Source organism: Talaromyces rugulosus, chromosome I (genome assembly GCF_013368755.1).
Source record: "Talaromyces rugulosus chromosome I, complete sequence".
Lineage (NCBI taxonomy): Eukaryota > Fungi > Ascomycota > Eurotiomycetes > Eurotiales > Trichocomaceae > Talaromyces > Talaromyces rugulosus.
Window position 1 is genome coordinate 6103485 of NC_049561.1, and position 25157 is coordinate 6128641.

General features: G+C 49.6%; 8 protein-coding genes across 8 annotated transcripts; 3 read left to right on the top strand and 5 right to left on the bottom strand.

Annotated features, from left to right (window-relative positions):
• Positions 1-331: 331 nt before the first annotated feature.
• On the bottom strand, positions 332-4624 carry TRUGW13939_02090 (uncharacterized protein; the record flags this gene model as incomplete). Its single annotated transcript, XM_035485286.1, has 5 exons — positions 332-1219; positions 1276-1863; positions 1914-2382; positions 2436-2621; positions 2673-4624. The coding sequence occupies 5 exons, from the start codon at positions 4622-4624 to the stop codon at positions 332-334; spliced, it is 4083 nt and encodes a 1360-aa protein (XP_035341179.1).
• Positions 4625-5568: 944 nt separating this feature from the next.
• Positions 5569-6293, bottom strand: TRUGW13939_02091 (uncharacterized protein; the record flags this gene model as incomplete). Its single annotated transcript, XM_035485287.1, has 4 exons — positions 5569-5598; positions 5660-5971; positions 6033-6164; positions 6222-6293. The coding sequence occupies 4 exons, from the start codon at positions 6291-6293 to the stop codon at positions 5569-5571; spliced, it is 546 nt and encodes a 181-aa protein (XP_035341180.1).
• Positions 6294-6644: 351 nt separating this feature from the next.
• TRUGW13939_02092 (uncharacterized protein) lies at positions 6645-11579 on the top strand (the record flags this gene model as incomplete). Its single annotated transcript, XM_035485288.1, has 1 exon — positions 6645-11579. The coding sequence occupies one exon, from the start codon at positions 6645-6647 to the stop codon at positions 11577-11579; it is 4935 nt and encodes a 1644-aa protein (XP_035341181.1).
• Positions 11580-16074: 4495 nt separating this feature from the next.
• Positions 16075-17423, top strand: TRUGW13939_02093 (uncharacterized protein; the record flags this gene model as incomplete). The annotated part of the gene is made up of 2 exons (XM_035485289.1): positions 16075-16202; positions 16256-17423. The coding sequence occupies 2 exons, from the start codon at positions 16075-16077 to the stop codon at positions 17421-17423; spliced, it is 1296 nt and encodes a 431-aa protein (XP_035341182.1).
• A 1772-nt stretch (positions 17424-19195) lies between these two features.
• Positions 19196-20286, top strand: TRUGW13939_02094 (uncharacterized protein; the record flags this gene model as incomplete). The annotated part of the gene is made up of 2 exons (XM_035485290.1): positions 19196-19228; positions 19291-20286. The coding sequence occupies 2 exons, from the start codon at positions 19196-19198 to the stop codon at positions 20284-20286; spliced, it is 1029 nt and encodes a 342-aa protein (XP_035341183.1).
• A 746-nt stretch (positions 20287-21032) lies between these two features.
• TRUGW13939_02095 (uncharacterized protein) lies at positions 21033-21544 on the bottom strand (the record flags this gene model as incomplete). The annotated part of the gene is made up of 3 exons (XM_035485291.1): positions 21033-21356; positions 21420-21433; positions 21502-21544. The coding sequence occupies 3 exons, from the start codon at positions 21542-21544 to the stop codon at positions 21033-21035; spliced, it is 381 nt and encodes a 126-aa protein (XP_035341184.1).
• Positions 21545-21963: 419 nt separating this feature from the next.
• TRUGW13939_02096 (uncharacterized protein) lies at positions 21964-23662 on the bottom strand (the record flags this gene model as incomplete). The annotated part of the gene is made up of 2 exons (XM_035485292.1): positions 21964-23319; positions 23510-23662. The coding sequence occupies 2 exons, from the start codon at positions 23660-23662 to the stop codon at positions 21964-21966; spliced, it is 1509 nt and encodes a 502-aa protein (XP_035341185.1).
• A 737-nt stretch (positions 23663-24399) lies between these two features.
• On the bottom strand, positions 24400-25108 carry TRUGW13939_02097 (uncharacterized protein; the record flags this gene model as incomplete). The annotated part of the gene is made up of 2 exons (XM_035485293.1): positions 24400-24554; positions 24643-25108. 2 exons carry the CDS (start codon positions 25106-25108, stop codon positions 24400-24402), a joined length of 621 nt encoding a protein of 206 aa, XP_035341186.1.
• Positions 25109-25157: the final 49 nt, after the last annotated feature.

The following is a 25157-nucleotide window of genomic DNA, read 5'->3' on the forward strand; positions in this document are numbered from 1 at the left end:
TTTCTCTCTTTAGCTTCTTTTGTTGATCGTGTGCTGTGTGTAACTCTTAATAATTAGTGACTAGTTATTGGGTATATTGACAGCTCATGTAAGTTGAGGCTTTGCCTTTTGTATATGATTTGATGTATATTCAAGATCATTCTTATGTAAAGCTCAATATATCATACGAACAACTCAATTAGCATGTCAATATATGAAATCAAATTCCCGCTCAACATGAACAACAGCAACAGCAACATAAAAAAAAAAGAAAAAAAAAAAAACGCTATCCAACACGCAGAGGGTATCAGACCATACTAACTAAGCACAAAACAACCGGCAAAGACACATCCTACCGTCGTCCCAGCGTCCCCGTCATTCTGCTACTCCCACTGCTCGCCATCAAACTCTGCTTGACAATGGCATCGGCCGCTGCCGCCGCCGCCAACCGCTCCTTCTGGCGGCTGCGGTCGCGCAGATAACCTGCTGCTTCTGGGCGCATGCGGAGGATGCGCAGAATCATGTCATCGTTGGGGTCTGCTTGCGCCTCACGCCATTTTTCTGCCTTTGCTTTACGCATTGTGCCGACGTTGCGGACAAACATCACGCTCTTGGCTCGTTTCACGGGGACGCCCAGCATGCCAGACCCGCCCAGGTGGCTGGAGCCTGTCGATGCAGATGGCCTGCCCTTGTTGGCCTGCTGTCTTGCTGCTGTTGCTGATGCCATGCGCTCGCTCGTGCGTACCAGTGTGTCCGTCGGCTCAAAATAGAAGAAGTTGAGAGACTGGATCTCGTGGTATTTGGGCGACTTTAGGATATCCAGCGAGACTCCGTTGGACTCCCCAGTCACTTCGTCCGGAACCTGGAAGAAAACCAACAGCAATTCGAGCCACTTGGATACAATATCGACTTCTTGCTGTGTCAGCGGCCGCTGGTGCGACGGCTTGTCTGAAAGAGGTGGCACAAGAAGACCCTCAATCGTGACCAATACTTCTTTCCACAGCCGAGCCATGACCATCTTCATCGCCTCCGATGTCAGTGTCTTGTCCATTATGGCAAAGTTGTCGTTAAAGTACGTAAAGAGAGGATCGAGGGCTAGTTCAATCTCCTCTTGTGTTGGCATCATCGATGTGTTTGCAGACCGATTGCGACTGAGGAAGTTGGAAAAGCTCGTAAGACCACGGTTCAGCATTGCTTTCAGCGCCCTTCGCGAAAGAGAGTGGCTGATATAAGCCGAAAGCTATACACAGATGTTAGAAATTGTGTCCTCCTGTTCAACAATTCGAAATCACTAACCTTTTCGGTAATCTTCCGAGTCATCTCCTTCTCCGTCCGCTTCAACGTTCGGAAACACTTTCCAAAGTAGAACTGAATGTCGTCTCGTTCACCTTCCATACTGACTCGAAGCAGAACACGCCCTTGCGTATCCAGATCCAGCCAGAACTCACGCGGAAGAAAATCACTAAAGTGGGCCGGATCCAGCTTGAGCGACGTCCGTCCCACGTAGTCATGGTCGCCAACTGCATCCCAGTCCCACACTGTGGCAATAATATTCAGTGGCCCTCTAGTGGTGATGTCGACCGAATTATCCCACCGAGGATTTAGATTGCGGTACACAATGTGAGTCTTGGCTATACGCTTCTGGTACTCATCCGTCAGAACGACGTATGGGTCACTCCACCCGTCAATGTCGCACGCCTTCAAATCCTCTCCTTCAACAATTTTGACGGTAAAGACATAGGTCGTCGCCTTGCGAACCTTTTGCTGAGCTAGGGGAGGGCTGTGTTTTGCAATCACGTCCGCGCACGCATCCACGTTGATCTCCTTTTCCAGCTTCTCAAGCTGACCAACCGCGTAGTTGATGTTGTTCAATTTGACAAGAGACTGCGTTTATTAGAACTCAGAAATATATGAAAGGGAGCAATAAGACATACCTCTGGCAAGAATTGAAACGGCTCAATTTTTTCCTTGGAGTTCCATGCTTCCTTGGCCATTTGCATAAACCTCTCTTGTCTGCTTTGTACAACGGTAGCCTCTTGGTCTGGCGATAGTCGGTCCATCTCCTTGATGAATGCTTGTTCGAGCAATTCACAGTACTTGGCGATTCCGCGTCCAATAGACTTGGATAACGCAGTCATAAACTTGGCGTATTGGAAATCGTCATCCCACCCCAGATTCACAAGCTCCTCGACAACCTGGTTGAATGAGCGAAATATGTCAACTGCAGAGACACTGTGCCGTAGTTCGTCATCTGAAAGCGTGTTTGACTCATCACTCCTGACCGCATATGTGTCTTGTTTACTGGCTTGCTCAACCCAATCCATGATTTTTCCTTCGGCTTGATAGATCCACTGCCAGACAAAGCCAGAGAGCAAATCCTCAACAGGAACGGGGAAACGTGTCCTATAACATCTATTAGTCACAGATCAGTAGTATACTCAATTCTCTTAACTTACTCAGGGAGTGCGTCCGAATGCAGGCGTCTGATCGAAGAAAACGCCTTGTAGAGATCAAAGCCATCCTCAATGGGAATTTCTACGTTTTGGTCTTTTGCTCGTTGCATGAGTCTGATGACAATATCCTGTGCATCATGTGCAAACATCGGCAGCACACATCCTAGCAATATGTCCAATGGACTGACCCTGTTCCAACCAGTTAGCTTTGTTGATCTTTCAGTAAAAACAAAAACTCACCCCATAATTACAGGATTCTTCCTGTATCGTTTCTGGATCTTTTTCCCCAGCTTCATAATCGATTCCCCTAGCTGAGTAACGTGGTATGCCTCCCATTCCGATTGATCCGCCGGTATGGATTCATCCAGAAGTCGTTGATAGCATGTCTTGGCCTTTTCGAGAAGACCTTCTTGGACATGCTTCGCGAATGCGTCAAACTTGTGCGGCGTTTCTTCAAAATGAGGATCAGATCGGACGTGATGATCCAAGACATACATGACTGGACCGATCGGACGAGGTTCTGGGTCATAGCAATGCATCATCACATCATACAGCTCGCGCAAGAGTGCTTCTCGTAGTGCCCACAAAAGTTCACGCATCAAGACAGTATCAGGCGTAATCCACCGTTCTCTCTCAAAGACCACAGACGCCACAAAGCCGCCTCGTTTCTTGCCATCCTGCAAGGGCGCTTCCTTGACAAAGGTAAATGCGGAATCTACCGTTTCGATGTCGATTTTCTGATCCATAAACTTCTCGCGGATGACATCCAGAAATAAAACTACTCGAGAAGAAGCTGGAACCCGCCAACGCAAGCATATTTCATTTAGAAGTTCGGTGGATTGTTTAGACAGCAACTTCATGGATGGAACTTCAGCCGTCGCCTCTGTGGCTTCTAGCTTCTGGTCCTGGATATCATATATGAGGGCCCGGGAGAGGATAGCTCGATAGAGAGAGCGCGGATCGGATGGAATGAAAGTGTAGATGCTATCTGGCTCTGCCCCATCCGCCAAGGACATTGAGCTTAGGTCAATAGGTTGATCAATCACATACGAAATGCGATTCGACCTATTTGAATTCGGTGACGACAGGTCGGGAACATCCCCTGAAGCATCCTGAGCCAAGGCATTGAACTGGGGCAGGGCGCTCCCTGGAGTGCTCTTTGCAAGCTCGGGGTTGGATTGCACAATTGCCAGCATCATCTGTGAAAGGTCCGGCCCCTCACCACGTTTCCATGCTTCGTAGGCTTCATCGTCGGGGAAATCGTCTCTGGATAAAGTTTTTCCGGTCTTCAAGGTCAAGTGAGCCTGGTAGTTCTTCAGGTCCTGAAGCGCAGCCTTTTCCGACCATGTAGTCTTATTCCTATTGATATCATCTTGGGCTTGGAACGAACTAATCCCGAATATTTTGGCGACAAATAGCACAAGTGGCATGTCTTTGACGTCGTAGCTCACAGGGGCAATTGTCTCGATTGTCGCTTTAGACGGTCCATTAGATTCGGTAAGATCCTGGTCATGGGCCAGCAATTTGCTTTCCAGCACCGCCAGCCTGCTAGTTAGTTCTGGTCTGTCCTTTGCCCAGTCGTGTTCCTTCAAAATAAGAGTAATAAGACGGACAAAAAGCGCAACGTGTCGATCAACCATCAGACTCCAGCTGTCGTCACTAGAGTCTTTCCCTTTTCCTAGTTCCTTGGTTGCATTGGAAAAAAAGATCAAAACCAGGTCCTCAACACGGCGATCTTGCTCCATACGCCTCTTGAAAGACTGCTCTTTCAGTGCATTCAAGAAGATAGCAAACGTTCGTATCACCAATGGATCCTTGTATTCCTTTCGCCTTTCAGTGCCGACCAGGATCCCCGTAAGTCTCTTTTCGAGCTCTGCTATGAATCCATGTGGAAACCTTGTGCTTTTCGAGTCCCTGAGCCGAACAAAGTCTCCGAGGAGATCCTGCAACGACGACGATGACCGGCGTACATGGCTGTTGGGGCCTGGCGCCTTTTGTGTGCGCCGCGCTCGAGGTTGGAGGAGATGCGACAAGTATGCAACTCGAAGTGCATAGGAATAGGCGTCGGTTGAACTTAACAGGCGCTTTCGAGAAGAATTGGACAGACTGCGAGAATGAGAGTGTTTTCCTTCATTTTGCAGGCTGTTTAGGCGACGATTGACGCCACTGGATCGGTTTGAGGCCGTCGACATTAGTTTCAGCAAGTTTATTGATCGCTTCTTATCTCAGGGCTCGGTGGCGTATATATTTTGAATTGGAAGACCATCGGGTACACAATGCAAGTGACTTTCGGGCACAGTTTGAGGAGTGGCGTGATCCCCAAGTGCTCGCCGTGAGAGAAATCGTAGTGATATTGGGCGAGGATTCGCACTGCAGGGTGGACAGCGCCTGTTGCAATGTAGATAGTATTTATTTTTTTCGTAAATGAGTCGTGAAAGAGGGGGAGGTGAAACAACACACTGACGTAGCTTACCGCTCCGCCCAGCGGGCTATTATGGGAAACACTGGCTAGCGGCGCGCCAAGAAGCCGCCGTCGCCAATGACCCCGACACCGTGAACTACTTTTCAAGCGGCATTGTCAATCACATGAGTAGCGTGTCCGAGGCCAATTTTTTTTAGCCAGTCGATGATCACAATTATGGCACAATCAGGGCGGATTCTGATATCTATGTTTGGGGCGAGACCGGTCGGCGGCAACGTTGGGGTTAGTTCTATTATTATACACTACGAGACAACAAATACATAATAGCGGTCTGGAGGTGTCACCATTCAATTTCTGTTTGGAATTTTCGAATATCTAATTGTCCGGCATAAATAGTACATTACGCCCGTAGCCAGAAGGCTCCCAGTATAGCGTGAACCCAAAAAAAAAATGTGGCAATCAAAGCACGTAGAATGTTGACACGCCATTTTCCCCCGGATTGTTGGGATAAATATGCCGTGCAAATAATCTTGCAAACTGAAGAGAGAAGGAAATGTAAATGAGAGATGGCAGACGCCTAGGAAAGCCTGCTCGAAGGAATGCCTTGGACTTGATACTGGAAACTCGGAATTGGACCTTCTAAATAGTCTCGTTGTTGAACAGTTCATTGACGCCGAGGAAAAGCTGCTTTATGTACATATAATCACAAAGAAATCACCATGTGTCCTCGCCGGATTTGCGGGCCTGTTTTCATCGCTTAGAATTAGCTTATCCAAGGTGCACCAGGACATATATCAAGACTTACCGGCACAGCTTCAGAGCCACCCAGTTCCTTTTCGAGTCCATCCGGGAATGTTCGAGGAGTGCTTGGCTTGTCTGGGTAATACATGCTGACTAGGCCACAGAAGCCGAGGAAGGTGACAACAAAAGTGCCGACCGACAACAAGGCCTTTTTCGATGTGACATGAGTGTACTGCTCAGGGCTGAAAACTCCCAGGATATCATTGTCTTCGTGAATAGGCTCTCCAAAGTTACGTCTCTCCTGCTTATCCCACCATTGGGCATTGGGGTCGCGGAACTGGCGTTTGATAGCGGGAGGGTTGGGGTAGTTGCCATTCTGCAAAGAACCTAGGTCAGCCAATTTCACGACACTTGCGCTTATCTGTATGACTCCCTACCAGATGAGGGTCCTCATCCTCTACCGTAGCTCGAAGAGCTCGTGCTTGAGAGAAAGCGGCGCGGGGGACGGCGAAGCGAGAGGCAGTTGCGGCTTGAGGCAAGCGCCTCGTCAATAGCTGGCGAGACAGCATCTAAAGGCTGGAATTAGTCAAATGCATCTGTTGTCAGCACACTGGAGCAGCACGCACCGTTGCGCCCGGGGTCAATTGGGTCAAAGATGGCGAGAAGACAGCGCTTCGAGGGAGAGATGCAATAATCATGAAGTCGGGCGGGTTTGGTGAGGTAAGGAGCCGCCTTGGCGTTGCGTTGGGGGCCTGAGGGCTGAGGCAGCAACCCGCTGACATAACACATGTGCTCGAGACACCTCGCCGCTTTTAGATCAAATTGCGTCGAGGGAGCGAAAATCAAACCTCCCACTGAATTCCGCCTGCCAGCCCTTCTTTTCATCGCCAGCCACGCACCAGCGCCGATAACTATGCCAGACTCGCACAGGTGCTCCTACTCATAATTATCTATCTTTTGATGCCCAATTTGGCCCATTTATTCTCGTCTGTGCTGGGAAAGTTGGGGTCGACCGAAGAGAAGGCCCCTGTCGCGCCTAGTGACGAGACATGCAAAACGGCGTACCTAACGGGATCTCAACGCATGATGGACGCGTGACCCCCGAACCAAATGAGAATTTTCGCGTTTCATCTGAACTCGAGCTGACCGACAAAGCCGACGAATCCACGCAAACCCCAAATGGACACAAAGACGAAGACCTAGCTGACGTGCACCTGGATGCACCGCCGTCCAAGAGGCGAAAGCTTGCAGAGTTCGGACGATCCACGCCTCGACAAGTTTCGCCACCCTGGAAGAAGGTTGGAGTTGAAGGTCCAACATCATTCATTGAAGAGGGTAGGCGGAAATCCTCGAGAACGAACGCGGTCCCTCTCGGCCTACAGCCACCTTCTGCCAAGAGGCAAACTCGAGCAACGCAAAAGGACCACAAGACAAAGGCCGTCTCCTCTCACCGAAAACCATCGGAATCTTCACCACATGCGCATGCGTCGGTTCGAGCTGCAAAAGGCGGGAGGCATTCTCTTGGGGCGAAATATCCCTCGTACGGGTCGTTAAACAATGCGTCTAGGGGGGAGTCTACAAGAAAGTCAAGCTCAAGGCTTTCCACCAGTGCCATCAATCATGACAGCCCATTAGGAATTACGAAATCAGCCAACTCGCGCACGAGGTCCTACAGCTCGGCGAATGCGCCTGGTCGCGTGCAAGCGGGTGTCAACAACAGCTCGGGTACGAGACGATCGCGCCGCAATGCTTCTATCTCGATAGATGCGTCGCCATCCTCTTGTCAAGACTTTGATGGTAAAGATTGTTATAAAAACGAAAAAGATTTGCTAGAATCCGAAGGCGTTCCAAAGTATCCACGGTTGCGACTCAAATTCAAGAAAGGATCCGTTAGTGTTCAGCACCCTGGCCACGTTGTTGCCCCGAAGAAACACGCCTCATTCCGAGAGTGGATCGATAATGTCGATGTTCTAGCTGGAGAAAACGCGGTTTCCACGCCTCAGGATGCGGAACAAGAAGCTGGGAAACGGAACAGGGTGTTTGAGGCTGGTGAGCCTGGTGGGTTACTCACTCCACAGGTCTGCTCGGCTTGTCTGCCCGAACCGCAAGAAGAGCCTCCTCCACAGTATTCTCACCACGACCACCTTGTCGCACATGCTTTGTTCTTCCGCAAACTTCTAGACCAAGAACATAAACGCCATCGAAATACTGCTCGCCACCTTGCTCAGTCATGTGCCGAGGCATGGAGAAAAAGGAACAAGAGACCAGAGGATATTCTTCGCGAACAGGAAGAGGAAATCAAAGCCAAACGACGACAACTTATCAGGGATCTCCAAAGACAATTTGATTTGGTTCGTGCAGAGGTCGATCGGGCTCGACTAGCTCGGTGGGAAGAGGAAAGAAAGGCCGAAAACCAGCAGGCGTTGAATCAAGCAATCAAGCAGTCGACTATGCTCTTTGAGAAAAGACGACAAGAAATCCTCGGGGTTGAGAGCGATATGGACGCTGCAAGTGAGGACATTGACGACGAGGACGACGATGATTCGTCCGTTTCAAACGAAGATGAAAGCAATATGTCTAGTAGCGAAAGCGAAAGTGAAAGTGATGGCATTGCTGATGACGACGAGGCGCTCACTGCCGAAGAATTGCGATTAAAATATGCGAATATCCCGGGCGCGCTTGCCTCTAAAGATGTCGATGCTGACTCGTCCGTGGTGTCCACATCTCAATATACTCCACTGCCTGGGGAGGATTTCACGGAAAATGATGTTGCTTCCGAGGCAACTTCGCCTAATTTGTCAGCAAGAAACGAGAACCTTGACGACGTCGACCCTACTTTACTTGATGCCAGTGACGAATCGACGGATATGGATGACGATATGGGCGACAGCGACCTGGATAGTAGTGAAGAACAAGGACTTGAAAATGATAGCGATGATGATAACAGTGATCCCAGTGATGGTGAGCCTGGCTTGCTCGGCTTCTTCTCATCAAAAGACCGTGTTTATAGCGGCGATATGAATGATGCAGAAGGAGATGAGAGCGACGAAGTCGAAGACCAAGATGACGAAGTTACTCTTGTACCGACAGATCCACCTCAGGGGTCCGAAGAAGTTGGAGCTGTCCAATCGCAAGAGGATGCAGCCAAATCGGCAGATGTCCCTAATCCAGATGATGCTCCTGACTCTATGCCAAAAGAAACCCCACTTTCGAAGCAAGATGACGAACAACATGATCCGTTGGTGCAAGATGAAGATCTTGGAGAGTCGCGACATAGCGGGGATGCTTCTAGCGAAGCGTCGCCAGGTACTGTTGCTACCAAACCATCGGAGCCAGACTCGGTTTCATCGTATGAAACTCAATTCGAGAAGCCTTCAGAGAATCCGGAATCAGCTATGCTCGCCGGTCTCAAAACGCCAATTCCCCATCTGCTCAGGGGAACTTTGCGTGAGTATCAGCATTACGGGCTGGACTGGTTGGCAGGACTCTACGATAACCAGATCAATGGTATCCTCGCAGATGAAATGGGTTTGGGGAAGACCATACAAACAATCGCCTTACTTGCACATCTAGCTGTCGAGCACGAGGTCTGGGGTCCTCACTTGGTTGTGGTGCCTACTAGTGTCATCCTCAACTGGGAAATGGAATTCAAAAAGTGGTGCCCAGGCTTCAAGATCATGACTTACTACGGCAATCAAGAAGAAAGAAAGCAGAAACGACGGGGTTGGACAGACGACAGCAGCTGGGATGTTTTGATTACGTCGTATCAACTCGTACTTCAAGATCAACAAGTGCTAAAGCGAAGAAACTGGCATTACATGGTTCTCGACGAGGCGCATAACATCAAAAACTTTCGGTCACAAAGGTGGCAAGCTCTGCTCACTTTCAAGACTCGAGCACGACTTCTTCTCACTGGAACGCCGCTTCAGAACAATTTGACGGAGCTATGGTCCCTCCTCTTCTTCCTCATGCCCTCGGATGAGGATGGCGCTGGTGTAGAAGGATTTGCAGATCTTCGAAACTTTTCAGAATGGTTCCGGCGACCGGTCGAGCAGATTCTAGAGCATGGTAGGGAAACGATGGATGACGAGGCCAAGCAGATTGTCACCAAACTGCACACCGTCCTTCGGCCATATCTACTTCGGCGGCTCAAAGCAGATGTCGAGAAGCAAATGCCTGCCAAATATGAGCATGTGATCTCCTGCCGCCTATCGAAGCGCCAGCGCTACCTCTACGATGGCTTCATGTCCAGGGCTCAGACCAAGGAAACGCTCGCCTCGGGCAATTATCTGTCAATCATCAACTGTCTCATGCAACTTCGAAAGGTCTGCAATCATCCCGACCTATTTGAGACGCGACAGATCTCGACGTCTTTTGTAATGTCTACGTCTTTGGCGACCGACTACGAGACCAAAGAACATCTTGTCCGGCGCCGCCTTTTGTATCAACACCCGCTTGATAACCTAGATCTAGATTTTCTCAACTTGGCGCCCGTGTTCAGAGAGGATCTGTCCAAAAGACTGGTACAAGACACGAGTCGCATAATGGCATTTGAGCCCTTGAAAGCATTACGTGAACGTCAATATCTACGAACAAACTGGCAAATGGGATTTGATGGCTCTTCGGTTCGGTCTACGTTAGAGTCGATGGAAAATATCGCAAGGAAAAAGAGGATGAGCGAGCTGGAGAGCACTCTTTACTTTGAGTCAAACCGGCATGGACGACGCCCTGTGTGGGGGAAGAATTTGATTGATTTCCTCACCATTGAAAAACCGTACAATGGGCTCTCTACGCGCGGCTCTGGGCAGGTGTCCAAGCTCGAGCAGCTGGCGAACCAGTCATCGGTGCTATCCTCTATGATCAATTCGATCGATGACCGAGCGCTTTCGATGGAGGGTTATATCCAGAGATTTGCCTGCGTGACGCCGGCGGCGACAGCCACGGGGACTACCGAGGCAGCAATCACACCTGTTGAAACGCGGTACTTTGACCGTAATTTGAAATATCATCAATACGATCCGTTCCACGAGGCACAAATGCGTCTGTCCATTGCGTTCCCGGACAAGCGGCTGCTACAATACGATTGTGGTAAGTTACAGCAACTGGATAAGCTATTGCGAAAGCTCCAGGCCGGTGGTCATCGGGCTTTGATCTTCACGCAAATGACAAAAATGCTGGATATTCTGGAGCAATTCCTGAATATCCACGGGCATCGCTATCTCCGACTTGACGGTACGACAAAAGTCGAACAGCGGCAGATGCTTACCGACCGTTTCAACAACGACAACCGAATTCTTGCTTTTATTTTGTCTACTCGTTCTGGTGGCCTGGGTATCAACCTTACGGGTGCCGACTCTGTCGTTTTCTACGACTTGGACTGGAATCCTGCCATGGACAAACAATGCCAGGACCGATGCCACCGAATCGGCCAGACAAGAGACGTACACATTTACCGGTTCGTGTCTGATCATACCATCGAGTCGAACATCCTGCGCAAGGCCAATCAGAAGAGAATGCTGGACGATGTGGTCATTCAAGAAGGCGCATTCACCACCGATTACATAGCCAAGGTTGAAACCAACATGAACAACGAGGACGTGCCCGACGCGCCCCAGGACGAGGCAAGCAAAGCAATGGACCGCGTCCTCGATAACCGGGGTGGCCGCACGGCACGTGTGTTTGAGCAAGCCGAGGATAAAGAAGACATTGACGCTGCGAAGAACGCACAAAAGGAGATGGAGCATGCCGACGACGGCGACTTTGAGGAGCGCAGCGGCTCGAATGCGCTTGCCCAGCCCGGTGCGAAACAGGACGGGGCCGTCGAGGTCGTCGACGAAGCCGAACCAGAGCCGAATCATGTCGATGACTATTTGCTACGGTTCATGGAATGGAATCTACAGGGTGAGCCTTTGGTGTTACCGCCTGATAAGATCAAGAAGAAATCCAAACGGGGGAAAGAGCATCGATTGAAACGACGTCGTTAGCGATGGAGCCTCTTATTTGTATTGTGTTTTGTGTGTGTTTCTTTCGTTGGATTATGTGTTTTTATTTTTCTAATTTTGTTTTTTATTTTACTCGTGGTATACTCTTCTCTCGTGTCTAAGTTAGGAATACACTTATAATTGATGTTGATGCTTCTGTGGAGGCATGACATGTCGCATATTCAATTTTCTATTTGGCTATTGGAGTAGTTGAATTAATCAATTGATGTTTTAATTTGTTTCAACCTGCATATACCAGTCAGATTACATCAATTGACTCGAGTGTTTAAATGTTATCTATATATATATCATTCAACATTGAACTACCGTCAACACTCATCAACTGATACCAGTGGACATTCAAACATATCAACTAATTATTAATGTAAAACGACACCCACAATGCTCATTCATGTGATTGCCACTTGGAATCCCAAACCTGGACAACCGGTTCTCAACCTCAGTTTTAGTCCGACGCAGCTAGCCCAACGCATCCATCCTCCCCCCCATCATTCAATACAAGACAATACAAGAAGTGAACACCTGTTCATGCAGCACTCAACAGACCAACCGATGCTAGCAAATATACTAACTAATAGTTTATTAGCATAAAATTAAAATTAAAATCGAAAAAAAAAAAACTCTTTATGGCTACTTGCAGGAAACAAAGAAACACAATGAAACTATAGGTGAAAAAAGTACAATGCCAAACTAAACTCAATTCGACCGGCATACTACGCGGGGAAATAAATTATTGCCTGGATGCCGATGGGGAATGATTTCTCCGGTGCATCTTTTGAAACATGGCAAAAGCACCGAGACAAGTCTGGAAAGGGCATTATTGCTTCTGAAACAAATACTACGTGTATTATTATTCTCCGATGGATTATCGATATATCGAGAACGGAGATATATAGTGTAGGAAGAAATCCGGATATGTAGTAACCCTTCTCCGGACCCGGTTGAGTTATTAATTCATGTGACCGATCATCTATTTACGTATTTGTGCAAGAGAAAAAAATAAAATAAACTCGGACGAGTCAAGATGGGCTGATGGGCTGGCTGGATCGCGCGCTTCCGAACTCGACGAACTGCATGGGTGGATAAAGAGCTGGTATAGCGCTAGGCAGTTGACTAGTCACGGTCAGTTGTGATAGACTATAGTAATTAATAGCTTGCAAGAAACAAAGGAAACCGACACAAGTTTCAAAAGCACTGATAATATTAATAATATAAACAATACAGTCAGAAGCTGACCACCAACAGCCCAGCAGCGGAACGACGCCGCGATCAGCTTAGTTATCAACTTATCATAGAGGAACCATGTCGTCGTGCTTCCAAGTTACCAACAGGACGGGTCTGATCGGCCATGGGATGTGATGACAGTTGCACATGTCACATATTCTTCCCACAATCACATCGCCTATCACTATGCAGGATATATGGATTGGACAGTCACACGGCAGAGACGGACCATTGATCGTAATGTTTTTTTTTTCTTTCTTTTTTTCTTTTCTTTTCCTGCAGCCGAGTCAGTTAGTCGGGACGCGGATGCACGTCTGAAGCCCCGAGAAGGACTGGCCAGGACTGGTCATTGGTGGCGTTGAATCACGTCTTGACTCTTAGATGCATTTGAGATGCAATAGACTAATGGTATTTGGATTATTTCCCGATGTCTCGTTCGTTCATCGCTGAATGATCTGCAATCGACAAGACTCGTCACAAGCAAAGACCGACGGTGTTTGATAAGCAAATACACACGGTTTCGGGAAAGTCGATCTGCGACATTCCCGGTTGGGGTGGGGGTGGGCGCCATGCAACTGCACTGCACTGCTTTTTTTCTTTAACCTAGCATAAGCTTTAAAGTGGTTTTTAATAATAAATCGCCAATCGGCGGCAAAAGAGGCTGTTCGGCGACTATCGGGGATCAGAATGTATTGTGTTGATAAGAGTCATGGGAATTAACAAGAGAGGTGTTTTACATAATCGGTAGAGGGGGAGTTAGGGTTCGGCAAGTCATTACCCATGCCAAGATCCCGTATTATTACCATCATAAGAAATGAAATAATAATATTAATGACAATTACTATAACAACATGAATAGTAATAGATGATGATTATTATTGCCTGTCAGTCCACGCGATCACAATCCATGTCGCCCTGCAGGGATGATGCATGATCTATACTCTATGGTATGGCATGGGAAGAGGGGTATTATTCTGGCATGACAATATGAATCTATGACAATATGCACTCGGTTGTCTGGGCGTGACAAACACATGGCGAAAAGCAAAGGCGAAACAGGATCGTCGACATGGTCTTCAACACGGAAAGACTTTGGTCAAGCGTAAAAAGTAAAAAAACGCAACCCACCAAACGTGTCATGTAGGATGGGCTTCCTACAGTCGAAAGGGCAATAGGTGGCGTTCAAAGGCTCAAGCACGGTGACACAGAAGGCTGCTGACCCGTTATTATTAGTACAAGTAGCATCGTCAGTGTCGTTGACAGATGCTGATTTAAAAGCACGCTATCTCTTGGCGAATTTGCCTAAATAGGCAGTTGTCGATGTCAGGCCCTTGTCAGCTGGCTCCGTTCCCGTCTTGGCAGTCCAAAGGGGCCTGATGGTAGAGATGTTAATAAGTGGGGCCCCTGTGGCTGATGTAGCCGCTAGCCGCTCCGGGTAATTCGTGGCAAAGGCATGGCAAACCTTGTCCCAGTTGGCTTTCAGCATGCCATTGGTCGCCGTCCAATCAGCGCGCGCCCGGAAGGAGAGCTCCTCCTTCCGAGTGGTATCCACATTACCTGATCGGGCGATGAAGAAAAGCTTTTGCACTTGGTACATAGTACGTAGTGGTGGTAGTAGTACTATGGCTCTGCCGTTTCATCTCGTCATTTCAAGGGAGGGAAAAAAAAAGGCTTCCAAGGTTTGTCTTCCTGCGAGGCGAACACTCGGACTACTTCCGTTATGTCCAAGACGATCGGTCATGTGAGTGAACAGTGCGCAGGGGTTCTTTGGATATTCCTCTACGGCGTGATACTCTTCTGATACTCTCTGTATACACAGTACTTCTCCTTGATAGAAAATAGACATAAATGATTAACGCACCCAGGCTGTCGGGTAACATGGCAGAAGGCAAGTGGATGACTAGTGCATAACCTTCTTTTTTCCCACTTATGCACTGGCACATGGACAGCAACGGATCTTCCCCGAGCTGCTGTTCGTCTGTCCTTGGCCGCGCCAGTGGATCCCACTGCCTTTTACAGACTAGTGGGGGTCTGGAGGCACGGCTATTGGCTCACAGTGCTGCCGGGGATTTGGAATTCGTCTAGCCAGGATTCTCAGCAATCCTCAGGCATTGCCGTTTTGGGTAATGCCTTGTCTGGCATGCTTGGACCACATGGGACGGAGGGGAGGTTCACCACCCCTCCGCTCCCGTACTCCGTACGGCCCCCCACCAGATCGATGATCAGCTATTTACTAGACATGCTCGACATGCTCACAATTCTCCTAGTTTCTCTGATGGTACGTGGTATTTAATTAGAACGTTCGGAGGAGCTGGCATTATTCTCCGTATAGCGGGGGAGAGAGCACGGATGTTTCGTCAAACGAGGGGCTGGTCGTTATATGCAGTACTGATCAAATTGTGCAGGTTCCAGGGACTCGGAACAATGATCAACGCGAGGCCGTTGAACCGCAGAGATACTCTACTTGACACCGTACAGGCCGGACGGTCACTGGACAGTTAAGAATAGGCTGGCCGAGGCAGCGGTTTAGCTTGCTGGCCCGTGCAGCACGCAACCCAATGGCAAAACGCGCAGGCAATCCCAAACTGGATCGGAGCCAGGCTGGCGGGACTGGAAGATGGCCTCTTTTGGCCCCGACGACGCACCAGCACGCTAGGCCCAGACAGGCAGTGAAGAATAACTTATCTCCCCGTCGTACAGAAAAATAATGCGCAGCCAGTGGCTGTACGCTACTGGTACCGCCAGTAATACGGTCTAGCCAGAATAGGCAGTGGGGCTAGGGCTGTCGCTGCCGGACCAGCCAGAGCAGGCGCCGCGCACGGCGGGCCAATGGCAGGCGGCGAAACGGGCCGAGGGGGGGGGCGCAGCGGGGCCCAAGTTGGTTGGCTACCTGGGCCTAATCAGGAGGGCGTCCCAAACAGGCAGTGGGTCCAACCTAATGGGCCGATGCGCCAATCACCCCAGGCAGTCAGCCCCAATCGGGCATGGTGCCGCTCCAGGCTGCTGGTGGCCACCGTAGACGAAACGGAGCTGTCGACTCGGGGGAGCCACAAAGTGCCGGCCAACGCCATGAGCACGAGGTTCCCATATAATAATACTTCCGCTGTCGATCTTAGCCCAGAAAACATTCCCTCGTTTCTCTCCCTCTCGCTCCTCTCTTCTTCCTTCTTACTTCCTCTGTCTCTCTCTCCCTCTCTCTCCATCTTTCTCCCTTACCCTCTCATGCGCCTGTTTGTGTTTGGTCAATTGCAACATGAAAACCTCCATTCCGTCCGACGTGTGGGAGAAGAAGAAGGCTCTCATTGCTCGCCTGTACAAGGACGAGGAATGGCCACTGAAGCAGGTCATCAAGCAGATTCGCACCACCGATTTCAACCCGAGGTTTGTTTTTGTTCTTTTCTTTCTGTCCTGAATGTTGGCTTACAAGCTGCAAGTGAAACCCAGCTGCGCAGTCGCCTGAAGAAATGGAGGGTCACCAAGCCGTCTCGCCAGACCCGCAAGAAGCCCGCCACTGGACAGGCCGACAACGACGACGATGAGGATGATGTGCAGGAGGAGATGTCGCCCGTGGAAACAAAAAATATTGCTTTGCAGACCCCAACACCCCAATCACAGTCTTCCATTTCTCACCAAGATGCTCCCTCGATCCGCCGCGACTGGTACTCCTCCGAGGCCTGGGCTCAGCCATCACAACAAGAATCGCAGCCGGAAATCACACACCACCAGTCCGAACAGGCAGAGATCGCGGTCACTTCAGCATGGTCCGCCCCGGTGTCTGCTGCCACTCAGCTCGCCATGACCACAGACCATCACGTCCAGCAGAATCCGGGTAGCCAGATCAGCACTCCTATAGTTTCCCATTTCCCTACTCACAGTCTCCCCACCGCCTACGACCTTGCCCAACACTCTCCGCAGACCACTGTTCCGACTACACACATGGTGTCGCCCTCTTACGTGGCGTCTTACCCCATGCCTCAAATGTCATACCCGCAATCCGCACCCCAATCAGCTGTTCAATGGCCCACGGCCAGCGACTATATCGAGCCCGATCTCAGCCCGTCGGGACTGGCCATGCCCCCTACAAACTGGTTCGCCGCTCAATACGACGCAGCCAGCTGTGCGCCGCATACCGCCTACTACCAGCGCGCCATCAACCCCATGGCCAATTACTCCCATATGATGCAGCCCATGGCTCCTCAGGACATGAGTTCATACCAACCGCAACCGCAACCGCAACCGCAAATGGCCGGGTTCCAGGGTTTCGACGAGAACGCGGCTATTCGACCATGGAGACGCGCCGTGTCTTCGCAATTCCACCCCGAGACCGCTCCTGGACATGTTCGCGTGGACCGCCAGGGTCGCCAGCGTAAGCCGGTCATGGACCGAAAACGCAAGGATTCGGCGGAGGAGATGAACATGGCACTTCAACAACAGCAACAACATCAACATCAGCAGCAACAGATGCAGCCGGTCCAGTCCGCGCACCACGCCATGCAGGCGGTCATGCCGCCTCAATACATAACCCACCACTCCATGATGCCTCATGACATATATGCATACACTGGCCACGAGCAATTATTACAGCGACCGATTGGTCACTAATTGCTCACCATCTGTATAGCATTTGGTTTCATACTGCATATATCAAGGCGCATGGAAAGTGTTTTCTTTCCGGTGGATTGTTTTTTTTTAATATACCCATTCAATTTTTCTTACAGCGTCGCCAAGGAGTCGGAGGCCTTTGTTTCTGTTCGATTCTTTGTATAGTTCAAACAAGTTATAGTTCTTAGGAACTTTAGGGCGGGTTATTTTTTTTATTGTCTCTTGTTTGGGTTGAGCCGTGAAAAAATGAGTGTTTTTGACGCGGTTCTGGGAGTTTATTGATTTTTGATATCTAAGTGTATATTTGGTGATATCTACAGTCATTCGTGACTTGGACAGAATTTTACAAGTATCTGAACCATTTTCCTTCCCTCCCCCTTTAGAACACACTGGAATACTTCGAGAACAAGCCACTGTCTTGGAAGGTTTCCCAGATCTCTGGGCTTGAACATGTGGCATGGCGTGCATGAATCAAGAACGTTTTTTTTTTGGGTGCGCGGACCCCTTTGGACACGGCAAAGTAGTCTGAATACAGTGAATAGTGGCAGTACTATTAGTCTTTAGACCGCTATTTTTGATTTGACAGTAAGATTCACGCTATTGGCGCGCTAAAGAGTCGAGGCTATAATAATCGACATCGTATAACGTTTACGTATATACTCCATAATATGTCAACTACTAGTGTGGAATTAAGTACGGCGGAGTATTTTAGTATTTTACGACGTCGATGAAATGGCCCGAGCGAGCATCAGTGGGAAAGTTTTTTTTCTTTCTCTTTTGTATCATGATCTGAGTCATGCTGTTATTTTAACTTGTTTAATCAGTACGAGTCACGACAGAGTTTCTGGTATTTGGAATTGGGCTGAGCTGTGAAGGATCATGGATGGAAGCAACTCTGTTTGGTATTTACGCTGGCGTAGCTGAGCCCCCTATAACTGTATGTAGACTACTGTCCCGAGATTTTGGTTTTGTTATTAACTTGTTATTAATGTTAATAATAATAATAATAATATTGACTGCGTGCGTCACTGAGTACAGAGTGCCACGTTTTTGGCCCGTTGCGTTGGCCCCCAAAATATTATGGATGTGAGATGGTCAAGCGTGTTGATCAGCTGCGCGTATATCATAATACATGTATGTATATATATGACATATGTGTTGATGAGTTGTTAGGTTGCAAGTGGCAAACGCATGGAAGATTGCTGTGTGCAGAATGTTTCCATGTTCTGGGGTCTACTACCTGCATAATAAGCACATATGTATGGTGTTTATGCTCAGTCTATGCTGACTGATTATACAGAGTATGTATGTTTTGTAGAATGTAAAGAGGTGCCTTGCCTTTTACATTACCACAGACAGTAATTATTTCTGTCTTGTTGACTACCCCGGAAATATCCTTGATAGCATCCGGAGGCTATATACAAAAACCCAACAATCCATGCACAGCGGCGAGAAACTTGCACTAGATTCATTGAAGAATAACAAGAGCAACAATTGGAGTTTCCATGTGGAAGATATGCTGTCAAGCAGTGATAAAGGAATATCAACATAGTAATATGTTGTGGTAGCCGGCAGCCGAGGTCCAAGGACATTTAACCGCTTTCCCCACACTGCGGAGACTGACAGCTCCTCCGCAACCTCCACGACTCTCTCTACTCCTGTATCAGTATCAAGCAGTCAGCATCCAGCATTCCGCATTTGCACCCAGTTACAGGTCAAGTAGATCTTGAGAATTGCAGTCAGTTCCCGGTTAGAGCTCGTCAATTGCAGCCATGCGTGCCATCCAGCTCTCCGAATACGTCAAGGTATCACCCATCACCATAACCATCAAATCTGTCAACGAACCATGAATAACAGGTTTTTCTAGGGCCCCCTCGACCTCAAAGTCGACGACCTCCCCACCCCCTCGCCCGCACCAGACAAATACCTCATCGAAATCCACTCCGCCGGCACAAACTTCTTCGACCTGCTGCAGATCCAGGGCAAATACCAGCACCAGCCGGCGTTCCCATGGATCTCCGGCATGGAATTCGCTGGCACGATCCTCGCCACGCCCACAGATTCCAAAGCCGCCAACAGGTATAAAGTTGGTGACAAGGTGTTTGGCGCCAATCAAGGCGCATATGCCACACACATTCTCGCACCAGAAGTAGCACTCTTCCCGGTCCCGTCGGGCTGGAGCTTTGAAGATGCCGCGGGCCTGTTTGTGACCGCGCCGACATCTTATGGTGGGTTGGTCACGCGCGCCAACGTCCAGCCCGGCGAATGGGTTCTTGTACACGCAGCAGCAGGCGGCGTCGGGCTCGCCGCCGTGCAAATCGCAAAGGCAAAAGGCGCCACGGTGATCGCGACAGCAGGCACAGAACGCAAACGCAGTATCGCGCGCGAGTTTGGCGCGGACTATGTCATTGACTACCGCAACGACAAATGGCCCGACGAGGTGAAGCGAATCTGCAAGGAGAAACGCACCGGCAACGGACGCGCTGGCGTGGATATCGTCTACGATCCTGTGGGGATGATCGACCAGAGTCTCAAGTGTGTGGCCTGGAATGCACGTTTACTTGTGATTGGGTTTGCGGCGGGCAAGATTGAAAAAGTCGCGCTGAATCGTGTGCTGCTCAAAAATGTTAGTCTGGTGGGATTGCATTGGGGCCAGTATGCCAATTTCGAGACCGAAACGGTGGGTGTTGTGTGGAAGGGGATTTTCGATCTTATTGCGCAGGGGAAGTTTAAAGGTATTACGTTCAAGGATGAGACGTTTGTTGGGCTGGACAGTGTCCCGCGAGCGCTCAAGGCGCTGGGGAGTCGAGATACATGGGGGAAAGTGGTTGTCAAGGTTATTGACGAGAAGAGCAGGCTGTAGTCCACCACCTTTCTATTCTATCTGGATATAGAGTATATATATGATATTTATCTATCTATTTAAATGTAGGTGCGCAAGGAGTCACGCTCTCGTGGTTTAAACACCTCCCCCAAAAAAGAGGAAGGCATCACGCGAGGCAAAATAGCATGAACTATGAAGGCCCTTTTTGGTAGTGATTTGCTCTTGCAATCCGGTTCAGCCCTTGAAAAGGACTGCCCGAGAAATAAAACATGTCCAGCTCCAATCAACACAGGCACAAGACGTGCGGATTGTATCGACTGTCCTTTAAAAAAGGGTTTGTGGAGAGCCATGACCGGTATCAATCCAAGGAGTGATCGGCGTCAGGGGAGAACAGCTGGACCGGGGGATTGCCATTGTAATATCATAACATCGTCTGATGATTTGTTCGATCGGAGGTATATTCGATCCGAGAGAGGTACGTTGTAAGTACGTTGTAGGTACATTGTAGGTACATGTTGCTGCGATTAATCCATTTTGTCCATTTATACCAGCTGCAAGTCGCATTACCTTGTCAACATGGTTGGTTGGATTGTTTCGATGCGATGTTGGAAGAAGGAAGAATAGACGAAGCCGCGGAAATCTTTTCAACACAGTTCGAGTCTTGCGCACTAACCGCTTTTGGAAGAGCTAAATTGATACCTAGTTCACTAACAACTAAGTAGTCACCTACTTCGTACACGATGATAGTAGCAAGATCCCCATTTTCCTAGAAGAAAAAAAAGAATCTACTCCAAAGCAGTAACCTCAACCTCCACCGGCACACCCTTTGGCAACTGATACACCGCGACACAGCTCCTGGCCGGCTTATGCGTAAAGTGTTTCGCATACTCCTCATTCATAGCCGCGAAATTCGCCATATCAGTGAGGAAGACAGTGACCTTGACGACTTTGGAAATGCTGGAGCCCGCAGCTGCCAACACGGCGGCGGCGTTTTGGATGGCGAGCGCGGTCTTTTCTTGGATTGTGCCCTCGGTGAGGATGTTGCCGGCAGCATCGCAGGGGATGGAGCCCGAGGCGAAGATGAGGCCGTTGGCTTTGATGGCGTGGGACTGTGGGAAATAATAATTAGGATTGTGTTTTCAAAGGGCGTTTTATCTGTTCGAGGGACATACGTATGGTCCGGCAGCTATCGAATCAACAGGTCAGTACTGATGAATACCAATGAATACCACAACTTCAAGAAGAAAAACATACGAGGAGCAGCGTCCTGCGCAAAAACAGGTGTCATTCCAGCCATTGCGCGAGTAGTAGAGTAAAACTGTTTGTAAAGGTTGACCGGAGAAGATACCGAGGGGTAATAGACCGATGCGGGACGGCAGCGAGATGAAGAGAAAGAAGATAGTCTGCGGAAAAGGATTGGTTTGGGGGAGTGCAGCATTTATTGTAGAATTGACAAGAGAGCCGAGAAGGAGGAGATGGCTTTAAAGCAGTCGGTGGGACGAAAAGGAACAAGTTGACATACTGGAAAGTTAGGCTTTTCCCGCGGCGACTCGGCGTCCAACATGTTGGGTTGCCCCGCATATCGGAGAACTCGGACCAGTCCTGTGTCGTACTCATTACAAATTATAATTGACCTAGAATAATATGTAGATATGTAGAATTGATTTCAAGTACATCGCTAATAATACAATACCAAGTTCAAATCATAAGTCGTATTTACTCGGCCGGCCTCTGGGCAAGCTGCTGCATTAGCGCTGCGGCGTCCTCAGCAGAGTATCCGAAGAACACCGGGCCGTTGAAGATCATCTGTGAAGGTTTGGCCGACGAGGACTTGTCCCCCCCGCCCGTCGTCTCCGGCCGCGGAATACCATTTCCCTCGTTGGCGCTACTCGGCGGAGCAGGCAAGTCACTGGCATCGATCGTGGGAGGTGCCTCTTTTGCACTCGGCGTTGGTTGCTGCAGCATCAAGGCTTTGTGGTCAAAAGGACATTTCCCCCGCGGCCGGGCCGGAGTGGGCGACGCATCCTGTGGCTGCAGTCCATCGCTTTCCGTAACCTTTGGCGTGTCTGTGACATCTTTGGGGACGACAGGCGCCACAGGGCTGTTCATAGCACTCTGAGTCTGGTGTGAAACCGGGACAGGAATTCCCCAAGGTCGACTAGGAGACTCTCCAACACGAACCTCACGCAGAGGACGTTCAAACCGACCAGCCCGATCAGCAGGCGGTGACGAGTCTTCTGCTACGCCCTCCTCGACCGTGCTCAGGCTTGCTGGATGCGGTGACTTGGAGCTGACGTCCTCTGCCCACTTCTCCACCCTCTCGTCTGGACTCGAGGTGCTTCCATTTTGTTCTGATATTGGAAGGAGGGACTTGTGTTTTACCCCAAGACCCTGGATCATATTGACCAAGCTGCCGTATTTGGCATCTATCTGTCTCATGGTGGCTCCGTTCTTTTGAAACCGCCCTACACAGATCGCATGGCTTCTAGGAATTTCATGTTTGTGGTTTTCAAAGTACTGCGCCAGTTCCTCGGGCGAGTGGTCGTCCATGTACCTGATCGGACAGCGAGCTGCCGAGGATCTACCAGAGGCCCCAGCGCTGGATACAAGCTCCTGCGCCTGGTCTGCTTTAATAGGGTCAAATTCGCACCTGTTAGCCGTGCTGCTTTGCTCGTCGTGAGTGCCATCGACTGATTTGTTATTATCAACGGGTTTCGCAAACGGGCATCTCAGACTGCCTCGCACACCATTTGTAGTAGTAAAATCTCGTTCATACAAAGACGGTCTTCGGGCCTTTTCGGCCACTAAACAAGGATTCGACCGGACCCCAAAGCTCGACCCATTCACGGTCGTCGCTGCTTCTTGTCGGGACTGGTCGAGTCCTGCCACTACGACATCACATAGTTGCGGCTGTATATTCCCAGCGTCTCGCAGATACTCGACGACGTCGACTGGTTTCACCGACGCATCCAACTTGGGCCAGTTTTCGAGATCATCGGGACGAATCTCCTCTAGAACTTTTTGTTCCTCTGGGGTGAAGCCTCCCTCTACTCGGTCGGCCAGTTTCTGGTACTATAACACATCAGTTAGACGCGCCAGCAAAAAATATTATGCAAAAATAATATGTGTAGACATCTCATCAGGTAATACATGCGAAACTTGTCATAGCTGCAAGCAGCTCACGATCTAGAGCTAATTGATCACGTTTCTCTCATCATATGGAGACAGGGGAAGAAAGAAAAAAAAAAACAAAAAAACATACCTGGTCATGGGCAAACAGTACCTTGCGTCGCAAGTCCTGTTCCCTCAAGCTTAGTTGGTGTGCGGTGACCAGCAGGGCATCCAGAGCTGACAAAAGCGTCTGGGGGTCTCTGTTGTCCGGCACAGGCGTCTCAAAGACACGAGCAGGAGACATAATAAGTACGTAGTTACACTGAGGTGACAAGAGAATGTCAGGACCCAGAATGGGCGCGTGGCTCACATCGGGGAAGCAAGATCCACGGATGGAAGTTGTGAGGAGGAAGGAAGAAGAGAAAGGAAAAGAAGAAGAAGAAGTCGGAGAAACTTGCTGCGTGGACCCGCTCCACGTGATGAGTTTTCCGTGCCTAGCTGCAAAGTGGGTCTTGATGCCCTAGGAATCAGGCAGAAACGTCAAAATATTATTATTATTATTATTATTATTATTATCTAGAGGGGTAGACACTACTACAAAGTGATAACTTTTATTCCAAGCTCGGCATTCTATATACAAGCAATCATTTTTTGCATCAATGACAAAGGTCTATGGTATTAGCACATGGAGCATCAGTCAGCCGAATCCTTGCTGTGCTCCAAGTCATCATTAGATTCTGGTATTAGGTAAAAGTGCTGGCGCGGGTTCCCAGTCATCCGCTCAGGCATGTTTTCCAAAAAGCGACAGGACAATAGCAGGCGGGCTGGTGAATGTGCGCGCGCGTAGGGTTTCACTATATAGAGCCATCTCGGAAGCAGCCCGCGCCGGTACGGCGTGTAAGTTGTGTTGTTGTGGTGGTGGTGGTTGCAGAGAGAAGTTCAAGAGAGGCGAATCGATAGCTAGGAATCTGCAAATATATAAACGCCGAAACCAAAAGTTACGCGTAAAGGTCGACATATAGATGGGGAGCCATCAGCCATCTAGGGCTTCCCCTCCTGGCCGTGAAGAAGGGTGAAAACGGGGGCTGGAAGCTTGTCTCGTCCCTTGAGGAAATCGAGTTCGAGAATAAAGACAAAGCCCAGGAGGTTTCCTCCGAGTTTCTGGACGAGCGATCCAGCAGCGGCTGCCGAGCCTCCTATAAAATGACCGTGTTAGTTACATTACGTCTTGACAGCAGAATGTTACACCGCGGATTGGAAAGAAGAAGAGAGAGAAAAACATACCTGTCGCGATAATGTCGTCCACCACGAGAACCGTCTGGCCCTTCTTCACAGCATCGGCCTGCATCTGGAAAAAGTCCTGGCCGTATTCCTTCTCGTATGCCTCGGTCTCGCAAGGTCCCGGAAGTTTCCCTTGCTTACGCACGGGGACAAAACTAGCACCCAGTCTCAAAGCGAGACTGGGCCCAAAGAGAAAGCCGCGGGCATCGAGGCCGACAATGACATCCGGCTTTTGGTGATAAGCCTCGGAGATGTGCAGCTCGAGGGAGCGGAGCAGGGCCTCGTGCAGAGTCGGGTCGGCGAAGATGGGCAGGATATCCTCGAACAAGATGCCAGGCGAGGGGAAATCCGGGAACTGGCGCAGGGCGGCGCGCAGTCTTATCTTAAGACTGGCGAGTTCGGTGGCGCGGGCGGGATTGGAGGACTGTCCGGACGTGGTGGAGGCATTCTGTGAGGCCGACTGGGACATGCTGAAGGAAAGGAAGAGAGAAAGAGAAAGGAAGAAGGAAGGAGAGAGG